The sequence below is a fragment of the Marmota monax genome, unplaced genomic scaffold (assembly GCF_021218885.2).
Source record: "Marmota monax isolate L192 unplaced genomic scaffold, Marmota_monax_Labrador192_F-V1.1 WCK01_AAM20220418_F8-fsc00180, whole genome shotgun sequence".
Taxonomy (NCBI): domain Eukaryota; kingdom Metazoa; phylum Chordata; class Mammalia; order Rodentia; family Sciuridae; genus Marmota; species Marmota monax.
In genome coordinates, this window is record NW_026693881.1 from 1,011,978 (window position 1) to 1,028,998 (window position 17,021).

At 50.8% G+C, this 17,021-nt stretch overlaps 1 protein-coding gene across 10 annotated transcripts in view; it reads left to right on the forward strand.

Moving 5' to 3' along the window:
- Ldlrad4 (low density lipoprotein receptor class A domain containing 4) overlaps positions 1–17,021 on the forward strand; it is a 369,921-nt gene that overhangs the window by 340,992 nt on the left and 11,908 nt on the right. For all 10 annotated transcript variants that reach the window (XM_046462795.2, XM_046462797.2, XM_046462796.2 and 7 more), the window contains one exon: positions 3,467–3,621. In XM_046462795.2, the coding sequence (XP_046318751.1) occupies positions 3,467–3,621 (155 nt within the window). The remainder of the gene's footprint in view (positions 1–3,466; positions 3,622–17,021) is intronic.

Sequence of the window (17,021 nt, forward strand, 5' to 3'; positions counted from 1 at the left end):
TGCCTTGGCGCAGGGACCTCTGGGGACCTTATTTCTGCTTCCATAAGCCTCTGAGCATACCTGTGTCCTGGTCCTCACCCAGTAGAGCCTGTGAACTGCAAGGTTGCTGAACATCCTGAGTGCCACGGCTGCAGCTGCTGTGGCATCCTCATGCATGATGTCCCAGGGCCCTGGCTCAGATACCGCATCTCAGCCCAGCAGGGCCAGTTCCGCCAGTGCAACGGGTGTGTGAGAAAGTTGGAGACTCTCAACCTAAGGAAGAGCTGTCCACTCTGAAAGAAAGATGGTCTGTAGAGAGAGTAAGTCTACATACGGTTTCACACAACCGAGATCTTTCTCCCCCTCACTTGAGTTTTAAAATAATAGATGATCTTCCAGACATACAGAATGTTCTGTGCTGTCTTCAACCAAAAGAAGAGTAAAATTCAGAGCAAATAGATTTAAATATAAAAATACAAATTACAGAAGTCCTAGAAGAAAACATAGTTTTAGAATATTGACGACAACTTCAAACAGGAAGCTTAGAAGCCATAAAGGAAAAAGACAGAAAATATTCAATGTCATGACAATTTATGTCACGTGCAAGTAAAACTAACACGGACGAATATGATTATGAGAAAGGAAAAGACAAATTACCATAACCATAGGAAAAGATTGGAAATTACTGGTAATCGGGGAGATACAAATTGAAACAAGGTAAGTATTTTTTGTCTGTCAGATTGGTATAAATTAAAAGGGCAAGTCTCCAGAGATGACAAGGGCGTGGGAACATGCCCTCTTCCTGCAATTACCCAGTGTAGCCTTTGTATATGGAGGTTTTCAGAAGCCACAGGACAAACCATGATAAAATTTAAGATAAAATTCCTTTGTGTGTGTGTGTGTGTGTGTGTGTTTGTACTGGGGATTGAACCCAGGGGTGCTCTACCGTCTACCACTGATCTACATCCCCAGCCCTTTTTAATTTTATTTTGAGATAGGGTCTAAGTTGCTGAGCCTGGCCTCAAACTTGTGATCCTCTTGTCTCAGCCTCCCAAGTTGCTGGGATTACAGCCCTGTGCTATCCTGCCTGGCAAAATTCCACTTATAAGGAATCTTTCTGTGGGCATATTGACAAATGCGTACTATCACACACATGTGCACAGACACACATGCACACTCTTCTTCAGGTCATAAGAAGAAGGAAAAACAGCAGACCCCTAAGCATCGGCCAGCTGGAGAATGTGACTCGCATGGATGTGTGTTCTGCAATGGACGACGTCCTTCAAGAACAAGGTTGATTTACCTGTGTTCTTGTTTAGAGACGTCTGTGATGGATTAAGTGGAAAAAACAGAGCAATACATTGCACAGCGATCCCACTAATTAAAAAGCAGTAGCCAGGGCTGGGGGCGTGTCAGCGGTAGATACTAGCCTAACAGGTAGTGAGGCCCCCGTCCATCCCAGCTCGGTGGACAGGGCAGGCGCCGGATTCAGTAGTGTGTACTCTGTATTGTTTGAATTTGCAAGACGTTTGGTTATTTTTATAACAAAAATCCTTTTCACAGGAGACACAATTAGACAAATAATGCTCATAGAATTAAGGAAACGAAATTTGTGATCTGCTCTGCATAGCTTTCCGTGTTCAAGGAAAGATGGCCTAGGAAGATGTCCTCTGGGTATAGTGTTGACCCTGAGGCCTGTGTGTGGGACCCCTTGCGGTCACCCTCACATTCCTCTCCCTCTGTTTCCACAGAGTAGTGAAACTATCTTGAGAAAAGAGACCCCCTGTGACCCTGTGGCACGCTTTACCCTGAAAGGCAGCTTGTGAATCTCCTGCTACTTACCTGTCGATGAGGAGCTGTTAAACCAGATGTGGTTGGGGTTCCATCTGTCCCCGTGTCCATGGCTCTGGCCTGATCAGTGTGAGCACCCTGCCTCATAACTAGCTCATTGCTGGTGCCACCACCTGCAGGTTGGAGGCTGGCCCTTGACGTAGAACCCAGGGCTCCTCGCAGCTATCCTTGTTGTCCTGTGTGGCCAGTGTAGCTCTCTGTCCATCAGTGGTGGCTGTCCTCGGGGGAGCCCACCCTAGGCCACATGCCCGAGCTCCTGCTCTGGGCCCAGGTGTGCTCTGGTCATTGATCAGTCAACCTCACTTCAGAGCCACTGCCAGGTGCCACCAGGTGCCAGACACCAGGAGCACTGAGTCAGTAACAGGAGCTCGTTGTCACACTTTCACAAAAAGCAGGCAGAAAACACATGAAGCTGTGCCTAGTGTCAGAAGAGGTGAAGGGGGTGCAGACAGGCAGCTGGGGAGTCATGTGGAGCATGGGGGTGAGGTCCTGAGAGACACAGGGTCAAGGCCAGGCATCCCAGACCTGGGAAGGCATGTGCCAAGGACAAGAGTCCTGGACATAGTGTGTCTAAGTCAGCAAACATGTCACGGTTCCCACAGCCTGTGGGCATAGAGTCCCTTGATCTGTGGACCCAGCTGCAGTGGTCCCCAGCCCTGCTCTCTGCAGGCAATCTTGGTCTTTCCCAGAAGGTGCCCACCATGAAAATTTCTAGTAAACCCTGGACCTTTAGGGGAACATAAATTGGGGAGATTCCTCCCTATAGGAAAGAGCACTCAGGCAGGCTCCGAGGCTGATCTCTGCACCAGGCCTCAGGGGTTGTCCAGAGCAAAGGCAGGCACTCAGGGGGGTGAGGAGCCTGGCCCTGGGCATTGCCTCCTGGGCCTCCTTGAGTCATCCGAGTCCAGCGGAAAGAGCTGAACTCCTTGTGGCCTTTCACTGGCAGCGAGGGTGCCCTGGCCTGTGTCCCGGGCCTCAGCGGCTCCCCATGCAGAGCATCTGCAGCTCTCAGCTCCCAGCTCTTTTCTGGGGTGCACGCAGCACTGGCCAGGCTCTTAGAGGAAGGTGGAGGATGTCATCTGGCAGGATGGGGGAGAAGACGACTGGAGCCTGGGCTTCAGCTTCCAAGGACAGGCGGGTGGACAGGTGACTGCTCAGCACCAGGGGGTGGCCATGCAGCCTGCCATGGCAAGCTCTTGGGCTGGCTGTGGACTCTCCCCTGACCACAGGGCAGTCATCACCAGCAGCTCTGGAGCCAACAGGACAACTTTATTAAGGGCCCCTCATGAGATTGCAAAAGCAAAGTCCAGGAACAGTGTTTGGCAGCACCTCGGGCCGCTGGAAAAAGCCCCCTCTCAGGGTATCCTCAAGACAAGGAAGCCAGTCTGGAGGTGATCTTGGGCAGTGGGCCTGCACCTGGCCTTGGTGTAGCTGGAGCTCAGGCTTCAGCGTTCCTCCAGCCCCAGGTGTCCCAGTCATGTGCCAGCTCGGCCACTGCGCTCATTTCTTCTTCTTCGAGTGGGGTCGTGGTTTTTGTCTGCTGTGGTCATACGGGGCCCTCGCCGCCTGGCTGTGCTAACTGCCCAGGCCGGGTCCCCTGCAGGGCGGAGGCTCACACTGTCCTCTTCTCCCGCAGCGGAGCTGGAGTTCGCCCAGATCATCATCATCGTCGTGGTGGTCACGGTGATGGTCGTGGTCATCGTCTGCCTGCTGAATCACTACAAGGTCTCCACACGGTCCTTCATCAACCGCCCGAGCCAGAGCAGGAGGCAGGAGGACGGGCTGCAGCCGGTGAGTGTGGCCTGGGCTGCCCCAGGGTTCCGCTGGTACCTTCTTGGGCTCCAGAAGTCAAGTGGGTCAGACTTTCACATCAGCCGCTGTGGTTCGGGGAAGTTGAGGGCGTAGGGAAAAGCACATACATCCTAAGTGTTCAGCACCCATTTCACAAAGAGACATGACAGTCCCCCGGAAACCTGCTCTGGTCCCTCCCAGGCTGCCCACTGCCTGGAAGCGGTCTGTGGCACAGGCTAGCCCAGCCAGCTCTTGAACCCTGCATCCCCTGGGAGCCCTGCAGGGGGCGCTGCTCTCCCTCGGCATTAGATTTGGGTAGTTAGGTTGAAATCTGCTCTTCAACTTGGCCCGGGGGGCTTCTGGTGATGCTCCTGTGTCACAAGATGTGCCAGTGAGGCTTGGGCGTGGGTCAGTGGAGGAGACAGGTGTGGCGATGGAGAGCAGGTGCCAGCTCAGGTGAGGGTGATGTGCTGCTCACAAGCAGCCAGGTGAACCCTGTAATTAGGGTTCGAGCCCTAATTAAAGTTTTCTTTCCCTGGGAACCTTCCTGCCCTGGTAAAGCAGTAATGTCCAGCTCACCTGCTCTGTGGACAGACCCGGGAGACCAGGAGCTCTAGAGCTTTCCATTCTGGGCCTGTTTCACAGTTTGTGATCCCAATGGCTCTCAGCGAGACCAGTGTGGAGTCTTGGTGGGCGTACTCAGCCTCTCTTGTTTTCTGAGACAGGAGGTACGTTTTAGGGCCGTATGATAACTGCCTCCTATGGTGACTTAGGGAGTCCGTTGGGGGTGTGAGGTACAGCCGTCCCATTGAGTATCGTGGAGTGACATCTGGGCCCAGAACCCCTGGGGCCCCTTGGGACTGCAGGATCCTGCTTCATTGGGGCCATAGAGTCACCCAGGAGCCGATGACTTGGCCATCCCCATGGGTGGAGGTAAGGTGTGCCTGTGTGCCAGGTCAGGTAGAGGGCAGAGGTGGGTACCACTGGTTCACCCTCCCACCTCCATTGCCACTGGAAGGGCAGAGATGGCATTCATTCCTAACAGCCTCTGCCCCGCCTCCTGAAACCTCACCTGCTTCCCCTTAGCCTTCCTGGTCCCCAGCCTCGCCCACCAGGCCCCTCCAGCCCTGTTTGGTTGCTTCCTCACACCATGGTGGTTTCCAGGAGCTTGTCATGTGCACCTTCAGGACTGTGCCGTCTGCACTCACTGAGTGCCCTGGTGCCCCAGGACCACTGTGTTATCCAAAGAAGAGAACCAATTGTTCTGAGCATAAAATACACACAATGCTCCTGAGTCTAGAGGGAGCAGGAAGAGAATCTCATCACAACAGCGATTTGAGAACCCCAGAAAGATCAGCCATCTCCTCCTTCCCTTAGTAAAAGGACTGTGAATGTCAGCCAGGTGGTGGCCGTACTACAGCTGTCCCCCATACACTGACCACCAGCAGCAAGCCAGAGGCCAGTTTTTAAAAGGCAGGCAGCAGAACTCCAACGTGCTTTTGCTTGGAAAGGGTCTTCTGTTTCATTTGGAGCTGTGTTCCCAAGAAGCCCTCTTCAAAACTCATGGGCACCTGGGGCAGGGGACACTGGCTGGCTGACCAGCAGGGCCTCCCTCTCTGGAAACTGGAAAGGTGATTTAGTGACTTTTGGGGCCTTCCAGTCTTTCCACTGGGCAGCAAGTGAAGTCAGTCACTAGCTAGTGAATGGTGTCCCCAGAAGTCTTCATCCTGGAGCTCCATCCTGTCAGCAGGCATCTGGAAGCTGTGCCCCGAGAGCTGGGTTCGGGCACAGAGCTGGGCCCGTGCAGGGGCAGCCCACACAACAAGGCCTTTGATTCCTGAGCACGGTGCTCTCCTTCCATTTCTCTGAGTGACCCAGAGCTGGGTGTTGCCCTCAAGGCTGGTATATTCCCTCTCAATGAATTGCAATAGTGGGTCCCCACATAGCCTGGCAGGAGGCTCTGCTTAATGCCTCATAAAACTGAGGTGCATTTCAACCATGACCAGGGTGCGTGGGTTCCCAACCTCAGCCCTGTGTCCTGGCTGGGACTGTCAGCCTAGCTTAGGGTTCCACCAAAGGGAAGAGCGCCCACTAGGGAGAAGCAAACCCTCCTCTGTCCTACACACACACACGAGTCCCTGTTCCTCTGCCCCTGACAGTCCCTCACAGAAGCCCTCTCCCAGAGGAGGTGTGCCCTCCCCCTCCAGGCCTCCTGTCCCCTAACTGCCTATTTCTCCCTGGTTATTTTTAAGAATGGCCAATACCCTTCCTCCAGTATCAGGGCAGCAGTTGGTTAGTTCACACTAGTGATTCTCAACCAGGGGTGGTTTCACCTCCCTGGGGACATTGGACAGTAATGCTAGGCCAGGTTGTCACAACTGGGGATTGCGGTTCTATAGGGAAGATCTAAATATTCTGCAGTGGCCAGGGAGGCCCCACCCAAGGGGTCCCTGAAGTGAATAGTGCTGTGTCTGCCCTGCAGGTTGCCCAGGCGCCGTGCTGGTGGATGAGGGTGTACAGCGGAGGGCTGGGCTGGGGCCCTGCCTTGGGAATGATTGCCGCCTACTTTGGGAATGATTGGTCCAGGCACTCCCCAAACACCTACCAGAGCCTGGAGGACACCTCCCCATCATCCCTGCAGGGTCCACCCGCCATTGTCTCCGTCTTCCTAGGGGACGCTGGGGATCTTGCCAGCCACTTGAGCTTGTGGGTGGGCTGTGTGTCAGGAAGTAGCTGGGACTGGCCCGACACCTGTTGCCTCCTCTACCCTGGTGCCCAGGCCTAGTTGGCAGTTTTCAAGTTGCCCTTCCAGGTTGCTTTCTCGGCACCCCAAAGTGCTGGCCTGTGTCCACCACCCTCCCTGGAGGAGCTAGCAGGAGCTGGACAGGGGCATGGCTGGGCTGTCACAGCAAGGCAGGAAGGGCTCCGCTCCCACTGACCACATGTGGGCGGGCCTCCCAGGCTGCCCCTCGGGTGTTCCAGTCTGTGCCCCTTGGGGCAGGTGACTGGTGAGGACGTGGGTATGTGCAGTGTGCTCTGTCCACAGCCCTGGGAGCTGCTGCAGCCCTCCCTGTCAGTGGGCTTCTAAGTCCTAGGGCTTTCCTCCCTTGAGTCCTCTGGAGCAGGTGGCTCCAGAGCCCTGCTGGCAGGCAGCCTGTGGGTGCAGGGCGCCCCTGCAGGCCTCTCTGTGGGGACCGGCTCATCATTGCCTTGCAGCGAACACCTCATATCTGGGGGCTTTGGCCCTTGTGAGTTCTCATGAGCACATAGGTAAATATTTGTTTAAATATTTGTTTAAAACTGGTTGCAGAAACCTCACTACCCCCTTCTCATTATGGGCTTCCCACTTTGACCAAAACGCCAGACTGAGGTTGATAAAATAGACCTCAGTCGCCCTGAGGGTCCTTGGTGCTGGGGAGAGTCAGTGGCTCTCTGTGGACCCTTCCTGTAGGGGCACCCAACATGGCTCGGCTTCACAGGGACCATGCGGTTGCCACAGAACAGACACTCTGCCCCTGACTCAGAGACCCTGCTTTCTTAATGGGCACCTCCTGCCCTTGTCCCTTGTCTGCATCCATGTGTGTAAGAGGAAGGACCACAGAGGGCATCTGTGTTCCCCAGGGCCACTCAGCCTTCACCCCCAGTGTCTGTGACACGTTTGTTCCAGGGAAGCCTGAGGACGGTTGATCCTGGCCCTGAATTTGGTTGAAGCAGCCATTTCTGAGTGAAAATGAAAAATAGCCACCTAGGCTCAAATTAAATTGCAAGAAAAGTAAAAGCTTCAGTGAGGCCAACCACAGCGGGCGGGTTCGTGATCTGCATCTCCAGTCCTTCCTGAGGCAGCCCTGAGAGACCTGGCTCTGAGAGACAGCGGGTGGGCAGAGGTGGCTGGCCATCCACTGAGGAGCAGAAGGGCAGGGACTTTCACTAAGTTTGGACACATGCAGTTATAGATTCTCAGCCATTTTTGACCTAAAATCCAGCGATTTCAATTATGCCTGGCATTTCTTCCTTATCAGCTTCTGCAGGAATTAAATCAGGTGTGAAAATCCAGCTCCCAGGGCCTCCCCAAGGAGACCCTTCTTTAGGCCAATTCTGTAGGAGACACAGGCCCACAGGAGGAAGGAGGACATTTCTTCTGTCCCCCAGGCTGTTGGACAGGAAGACCAGGACTTTGTGGTTGTTCCCTCTGTTGATGCAGAAACTTGTGTTCCTCAGATCCAAAGTGCCCTGCAGGGGGCAGGTTGACACCCAAAGACGGCCCCTGCAGGATCTGCAGAGATGGCCTGGAACGTGGCCAGCACATGTCCTTTCCCCCCCAGAGAATTCTGACAAAACCAGAATCAACTTTTTTAAAAATTGGGAGATGTGACATAAAAATCGGAATTGGCATCTTCTCCACTTCTCAGTGAAACCGTCACTGAGAAGCCAGGCCTCTGCTTGCCTGTGGCTGTACCCTGTTGCTCTCTGTGGATCCTCAGAGCTGGGGGACTGTCACTGTCACTAGCGTAATAGTCATGTTTTTAAGAAAACACTCGGTGGCACCTAGGCCTCAGCCACAGGATAAAAGCTAAAATAGAAAAGACCACTGGTTTCCAGAAAAATGGAGGAGAATGTTCTTGTGGAAGTGAAAACCATTCTTCCTAATTTAGGGGTACAAACGTTGGGGGGTCAACAGGATGCAGAGTGTCCTGCGCCTGGCCCGACATGGTCACCTGTGGCCCCCACAGCCCCCCACCTCTGTGGCTAGAGCCTGTGGCTGAGAGGGAAGAGGGGGCAGTGGATGATTTGTCTTTGCACATCTGCAGCTCAGCCTTGGGAGCAGGGGTGGCCAGAGGAGGCAGTTGCGGGTGTGTGGCTAGTGGCCAGAACACCTCTGTGCTCAGGAACCTGCCATGCTAGGCTCAGAACTCACTGTGGGAGGGACCTCCCCAGGGTCGCAGGATGTGGCGGGTGCCTTTTTTGGCCTAGTCCACACTCCTTCCAGATCTTCCCTAAACAGATGCTCCATGGGTGTGTGAGAGGCCTGCAGGCCAAGTCCTGGGGTCCAGCAAGGGGGACAGAGAATGGAGGGCCGCACCTCTGCTCTTGCTGACTGAAGTGTGCCTTTTCTCATCTTTACCTGCTTCAGACTTTAGAAAAGAATTTATAAAATGATAGAAATTAATTATTTTCAGTAAAGTTAAAATAAATGAACTAAATGTCCACTTAATGGTGTAGTTGTCACAGCCCCACTTGTGATGTCCTAGACTACAGAAGAGTGCTGTCTGCGGGGTGAAGAGGTGGCAGGGCAGTTTCCCTGTTAGGGAGACAGGTTCTGGTGGCACCTTGAGACCAGATGTGTCTGATATCAACCTCCAGGGACCATTCTCCATTTCTGAGTGCCAGGTGGACGGCCCAGGCAGCTCGGTGCCTGGCTGGACGCTCCTCCCAGCATGAGCCTCTGATGGCCAGCCACACTGTTTCTCTTCAGGCCTGAGTGAGGGCGTTTGTGTGGTCAAGCATAGACGATAGATGACCATGACAGCACATTGAGAAGGTCTCCATCTAGTTGGAGGAATGGGAGGCCAAGGTGGTAGGTGGAAGTGGGTAGAATGCTGGACCTTCACCATTGCCCAGCGGATTCTCATTGGAACAGAAGCAGGTAGACTTGCTAATGGCCAAGTGTGTCTCTAAAGCCACGTGAGGAGCTCCGATGTCTACTGATGTCACCACTCTCAGAGCACTGTGGGGAGTACCACAAGAGCCTGCGGGTCCCCCAGCTCTGAGGATCCTTAGATCTTCCTTCTCCCTGTTTGTCCACTGAGGATAGACGTGAGCTTTGGTACAGCCCACAGTCCAGTTAGGGTAAGTCGTGTAGCAATGTCAGTGATGAAGCTAAGTGTCATCTGGTGGTACTAAGCCAAGTGAGACTCAGGAAGATGGATGTCCAAGTCACAAAATGATGCTCTAGAAGGATTGACCCCCAGCAAACTGATGCTGCTCTGGGAGGGGGTGTGGACCAAGGGTCCCTGGGCTGTGCAGCTACGACTTTCATGGTGAAGACGCATGCATGTATTGCTTTAATATATATATATATATATATATATATATATATATATATATATTCTTTGTGTGTGTGGTGCTGAGGATCAAACCCAGGGCTTGCACATGCTAAGCATGTGTTCTACTGCTGAGCCACACCCTCAGCTCACATGCGCCCCTTTTACAATTAGAAAAATGCTCATAGGAACAGGTGCTGAAAGCAATTCCAGCAAAGTCCTGACACTGGTAGACCCCAGAGTAACTCATTTGATCTTGGTTTGTGCTGCAGAAAAAGAAGCCAATGTAATATTTTTTAAATAAAATTTAAGAAAAAATTTACCCAAAAACTTACGGTAACCTTTTAAATATCTAGGCCATTAGCATTTATAGTCTAATGGTAAAGTTCATTTTTTTACTTAGTTGGTGTGGTTTTGTTCTGAAAACAAAATACAAATTTCTCCCAGTGATTCTATTTCTGGGTGCCCTGGCTGGGGGGACTCCACAGGACTGGGTCCTGGCTGCATATTAATCCCCTGCCAGTCCTGTGGCTGCTGGGTGAAGCACTCACCCCTGTACCTGGCCTCCCTCTCTCAAGGTAACAGGTGAGGACCGGCACCAGGTGCTGCCTGGCTCTAGGTTGGCAGTGTGACCCCACCTTTCCCTGCTGCTCTGAGCCCCCGACTTCCAGCTGCCTTCTCTTGCGGTCTAATTGCTCCACCACCACCAGGCTGCCAGAGGCACCTTGTAGCTTCTTTTCCTCCCTAAGCTGTTGTATTATTCTAGAAATAGAAAGGATTCCCTTTCTTTTCTTCCCAACAGAGCTTCCTGGATGATTTGTCTTTTCTCTAAAGGGACGTGCCCTAGATTGAGCAGAGTTAGGAGGGAATCGTTGAGTCTCAGGAAGAAGTCTGATGATGGATTCCCGGGAAGGAACAGTCTGTGAGCACAGGGTGCCAGCTAGAGGTCTTGGCTTTCCACCTGAGCTGTTACCGCCACCTAGAGTTGGAAGGCACAGAGCCAGGGAAGCATTTGGCTGGCGGAGGGGGGAAGGGGAGAAGGTGTGCTGGGCGTCCAGAGACGGGATCTGCCTCTTAAGGTAAATTCTTACCCGGCAATAAGGGGGGTAGATCTGCAAGTCTAGGAGGCCCTGGGGTTCATTGACTCAGTGGGAGGAGCCCTCGACTAGAAGCCCAAACATCCGGAAGCCAGCCTTGCTTTGCCACAAATGGTCCCTGTCACCTACAGCAAGTAGTAGACCTTCTTTGAAACTCAGTTCCCTTCCATCTAAACTGAGGGATAAGTGGTTTAGATCAGAGGATTTCAAACTGGTCTTGGCCATGAAGAATAGTAAGAAATATATTTTACACAATTGCCAAGCCTCATCTACTCAACCATGTTTCACCAAATAAAACCTTCAAATGGAGTACACAGATCGTGTCTAGTCTGTTCCATTGTTTTGGAAACTGGCTGTGACTCACTAAAATTGATTTTCCAGTTTTCTAAGAGACTAAAAAACACAGTTTGATAAAGTACCGTAGCAGGCATTCTCCACAGTGTTTCCAGATCCCAGATCCAATGACTCGTGTCATCCCCGCACATGGAAAGGAACATATCTCTGAAAGCATAAGCCCAGGGAAGTCCAGGGCCTGGGGATAGCCGCATACATGGTCACAGTGCACATGGACCTAAGGCAGGAGGCTGTGCCATGTCGTGACCACAGGCCACTCTCCTCTTGTATAAAACGTGGTACACTTGGGTGAAAAGTGACCCAGGAGATACAGAAATGAAGAGGATTACAGGAGAAGACCATGAACCACTGTATGCAAATGAACGGATACTGCAGTGAAATGGATGAGTTCCTAGAAGCACCTAGAAACACCGTGCCAAACTGCTCATGAAGACATAGGAGATCTGAATAGATCTTTAACTAGTAAGGAGATTGAACAGTAATTAAAGGCCTCTCAATAAAGAAAAGCCCTGGACCAGTCGGCTTCACTGGTGAATTCTACCAGACAATTAAAGAATTGACACCAGTCCTTTTAGACCCTTCCTAACTCATTCTGTGAGGCCAAGAAAGTCAGATGAAGACACACAGGCACACAAAGAAAACCATAATCCTGTATCCCTTGATTATTGATGCAGAAATCATCAATGAAATACTAGCAAATGAGATTCAGTAACACATTAAAGGTAGTATTTAAGCTGAGTATAGTGTGCATGTCTTCTGTGATCCCAGATACTTGGGAGGCTAAGGCAAGAGGATCACAAATATGAGGTCAGCCTGGGCATTTAATGAGACCCTGTCTCAAACTTCTTAAAAAATTTTATTTTTAAAGTGTTTGGAATGTAACTTAATAGTAGAGTGCTTGCCTAGCACGCACAAGGCCTTGGGTTCCATCACCAGTACTGGGAGTAGAAAAGTAGGATTTATCTCTGGAATGCAAGGATGGTTCAACATACAAAAACCAATTAATGTTATATAGCACATTAACAGAAAGAAGGGGAGGAAAACTCATGGTTCTCTCTCTCTCTCTCTCTCTCTCTCTCTCTCTCTCTCTCTCTCTCTCTCTCTCTCTCTCTCTCCCCTCTCTTCTAATACAGAAGTATTTGACAAAATTCAACAGTCTTTCATGATAAAAACACACAAAGTTGGATAGAAGGAAATTAACCCAACATCATCAGGTCCATCTATGAAAAAACCAAGCTGACATCATACTCAATAGTAAAAGGCTGAAAACTTTTGCTCTATGATTAGGAACAAGACAAGACTGCCTGCTTTTACCATTTTAAACATAATATTTATTAGAAATCCTAGCCAGGGGCTGGGCACTGTGGCACACACCTGTAATCCCAGCAGTTTAGGGGACTGAGGCAGGAGGATCAAGAGTTCAAAGCCAGCCTCAGCAAAAGCTAGGTGCTAAGCAACTCAGTGAGACCCTGTCTCTAAGTAAAATACAAAATAGGACTGGGGAGGTGGTTCAGTGGTTGAGTGCCCCTGAGTTCAATCCCTGGTACAAAAAAAAAAAAAGTCCTAGCCAGGGCAGTTAGAAAAAATAATAAAGTAAAGGTATTCTAAATGAAAAGGAAGAATAATATCTCTTCTAGTAGATGGCCTAGTCTTATGTGTAGAAAACCTGGACACACACAGGCACACCAACACATACACACACACACACACACACACACGGAGATAATAAATGAATTCAACCAAGTAGTAGGATACAAAATCAATGTGTGCAGGTGTATTTCTTTATATTAACAATGGACAATCTCTAATAAGTAAATTAAGAAAAGGATTCAATTTACAATACCATCAGAAATATTAAAATGTGGACTGGGGAAGTAGCTCCATAATAGAGTGCTTGTCTAGCATGCATGAGGTCCTGGATTTGATCCCAGCACAACAAAAAGCAATAAATAAAAAATTCCTAAAAATGCTTAGAAATAAAATTAACAGAGGGGGCTAAAGACTATAAACTGAACGAAATAAAAAAGACACAGATAAATGAGAAAACATCCCATATTCATGGATTGGATCTCTCTTTTTGGTGGTGGTACTGTCAGTTAAGCCCAGGGATGTTCTACTACTGAGCTACATCTCCAGCTTTTTTCTGGGTGTTTTCGTTATTATTGGTGTTTTAGTTTTGAAACAGGGTCTTCCTAAGTTTCCTGGACTGGGTTGGAACTTGCCATCCTTCTACCCCCATCTCCTAAGTAGCTGGGTGTACAGGTGTGCACCGCTGCACCTGGCTGTGGATTGGACCTTTTCTGGGGGAGGTAGGGGGTCATCAGGGTTTGAACTCAGGGGCACTCAACCACTGAGCCACCTCCCCAGCCCTATTTTTTATTTATGTAGATACAGGGTCTCACTGGGTTGGTGGCACCTCGCCATTGCTGAGATGGCTTTAAACTTGCAATCCTCCTACCTCAGCCTCCTGAGCCTCTGGGATGACAGGTGTGTGTCACCGCACCTGGCTACATTGGATCTTAATATTGTTAAGATGTCAGTATTACCCAAAGCAATCTACAACTCAGTGATGCCTTTTGAAGGAATAAAAAAATCTACTCTAAAATTCATATGTTATCTCTAAACCCTGAATAATCAAAATAATTCTGAAAAAGAAAAAGTTGGAGGTCTTACAATTCCTGGTTTAAAAACGTGCTACAGAGCAGTAGTGTGATCCTGGTATAAAGACAGACATGGACCAGTGGAATAGAGTAGAACCTCACATACATGGTCAAGTGGTTTTTTGAGACGGGTGCCAAGGTCACTCAGTGGGGAAAGGGCAGTCTTTTCAGAACTGGTGCTGGGGAAGCCGGGTATCCACATGCCAAAGAATGATGTTGATACCTTCAAGCATACATAAAAATTGACTCAAAATGGATCAAAATCTAACCCTAAGAGCTAAAACTAAAGTCTACCTTAGCCTGGAGTCTGTGACCGAGCACCATGGAAGGGTTGGCTTTGAAGAGTAGACACGTATTTCCCGCAGCTCTGGAGGCTGGAGGTCAGAGGTCACAGTGTAGTATATCCGGGTCCTGGGGACGCCCCCGGGGTTGCAGACTGTGGACTTCTCCTGCATCCTCAGTGATGGGGAGGGCTTGCCAGCTCTCTGGCCTCTTCTTACCAGGCCACTAGGCCCACCCACGGGGACCCCCACCCTCCCATCCTAATCACCTCCCAAAGACTCCACCTCCAAATAGCATCACATTGATAGTACTTCCCTCCTGCCACCCCCCAAAATATGTCAAGTGGAAACAAACCAGCCATTGTGCTCCAGATCTGGAAATGACACGTCTCGATTAAGGCATAATGAAGATGATCCTTTGCAAGATCAGGGGCTTTTTTCTCTTTATGTGGCTGTTTAGTGGGGGGTTTCCCTATTGGAATGGCTTCTCGCAGGCCATCCAGAAGGAAGGAAATAAGGACCCAGCTCCTCCCATGTAAAGATGTGTTGAACTCACATCTTCAGCCTCATCATCTGAGGCTGCCCTGGGCCTCTTTCCACAGATGCAGAGAGAAATTATGCTCACTCAGGAGAGCCTTCTTTTCTGTTTTCCTTCTCCCCTCCTCCTTCTTATGAACCCAGGGGTATTCTACCTTTGAACTACATCTCTAGCTGTTTTTGTTTTGCTTGAGATAGCGTCTCACTGAGTTGCAAGGCTGGCCTCAAACTTGAGATCCTCCTGCCTCAGCCTCCAGAGTCACTGAGATTACAGACCTAAGCCATAGTCAAGCCTTTTGATGAACAGCCAGGCTTAGAAGTGGTCCAGGACTTGAGTCCTCATGTCTGTGCTCCCCAGGGCTGCTCACTGAGGCAAGTTCTAGAGTCAAGCCAGAGGGGCCAGAGCTCTGGACTTCATGATTCCATGTGTGCTTAGCATAGAAGACAGATACACACACACACACACACACACACGACACACACACATGCACGGTTGTAGATAGTGTGTATCTTTTGTAGTAATGTATGGGACCTATATCCATAAAGGTACTGTCACTGTCTCTCTGTGTCACAGACACATGTCCTTGTGCTTTCTGTGGATGTAGGCTGGGACATTGTCACAGGAAAGCCTCTCCCTTGGCATGTTCACTGCCATCTGGGCTTTGCCCACAGCATGCCTAGAAGAAAAATATTCTCATCTTCCTCAGAGACAGTCAAGCCTGAGTGACCGTGTGGTCTCATTAAGCAGAAGGATGAATAACCACAGATTCCTTCATAATGAAGATATCATTGCGGAAGAGCATCCAGGGGAAAATCAAAGCTCATCACAGACTTGAATGCTATAAAATCACTTTATTTCCCCCTGTCCACTGCCGAGGTTTACAATTGTGGCAACTTCCTCTGGGGCAGCTACTTGCCAGACTGGACCAATGTATCCAGAGTTCAGATGTCCTCCTGCAACCACTGGCTTTTGTTCTGTGACATCCGGGGATTTGGCATCCAGGAGTCTTGGTGGGCAGCCTTAAGGAGAAGAGCCTGAAGAGCCGCTGCTGGGGCCATGTGTGGCTAGCTCCCTGCCCGAGGAGAAGCTAGCTCCTGGAGAGCTCTAGAGGGAGCAGTGAGCAGCCCTCTCTCCGCCTTCCTGTTCAAAACACCACCTTTGGAATATTTGAAAATAATAAGAACAATTTAAGGAGCTTGCTATTTTAAAAGGCATGTCTTCAGAGAGAGAACAGGAAACGATCCCCTCTAATTGTGCATAAAAACAGCTGGTAACCACCGCCTGTGATGGGCACAGCAGCCATTTACTGAGTATCACACCAAGGCGCTCGTGCAGGGATTTTCATATATGGTTTTTGAGCCTCTTGACAGGCTCCTTCCACAAATAAGGAAACCAAGGCTTGGAGAAGCCAAGAGCTCACAGACAGGAAGCTGGGGGCCAGGAGTCTGGCTTCCTGTGCCCCCTCTGCACCTGGGCCCAACATTGTTATCACCCATCTGGGTAACGTGAAATTGCCCTCGGACAACTGGTGGTTACCTTGTCTGTTAATGCCTTTGTTCCAGGGGGAATATTAGAGAATCAGGAATGTGCTTGTTTGCAGGGCACTGCACATAGGAGGGCACCCTGAGACCCAGCTGGAGCCCCTCGCCCCAGGACTGGGTGCCCTCTTGTAAGCTTCCTGGAGCAGGTGTCCTGCCCAGACACACGATGCACAGCTCAAGGAGCCAGTGCAGAGACTGTGTAAGACGTGAGCCATTTGAGAATAGTGCCCCTTAGCAAACAAACCAGAGTTGATTCAAAGTGATCCCAGAGGAGGGTCCCTCCGACCCACTCACATTCTGGAATGCTCCCTGAAGTGGAATGAGGGGTCAGGGTGCCAGCAGGAGCCCTGGGAGTTGTAGAGAGCACTTGCCTGTTTCCCAGCTGTCCCCACCCCAAGGAAGGTGCAGCAGGAACACCTGGCGGGCTTGCGCGACCTGGTCTCAGGTGCCGCCTTGTGAGGGATCCAGATCCTCGGCAAGGACGTCCCTAGTAGTGGTGTAAGGAAGTAGCATGGATCAGACGTGTCCTGCTTCCCTTCCTTAGCAGGTGTCCTGTGAGGAATGAGCCTGTAAAAGAGGGGAGGCATTGAAACCTCTGTGAGATGCGTGGTGACATTCCGTTCTTGTCGAATTCTGTGAACTCCTCAAGCTACTGTGGGGCATCGACGGGAGGGGAGCCGCGCAGCCCAGCCAGAGCGCCCACCTTCCTCCTTCAGATCCCTGCTGGCTCCCTGAGGAGTGCCAAGGAGTGCGGCCATTCCAGCAGGTGCCAGCTGTGGAGGGAAGCCCTTCTCCCTGGCATTTGGAGATGAAGAAACCAAGGTGACTGGACAAGGGGACCACATCGTCGTATCCAGCAATCCTCGGTTTCTCAACTGGTGCGAGGCC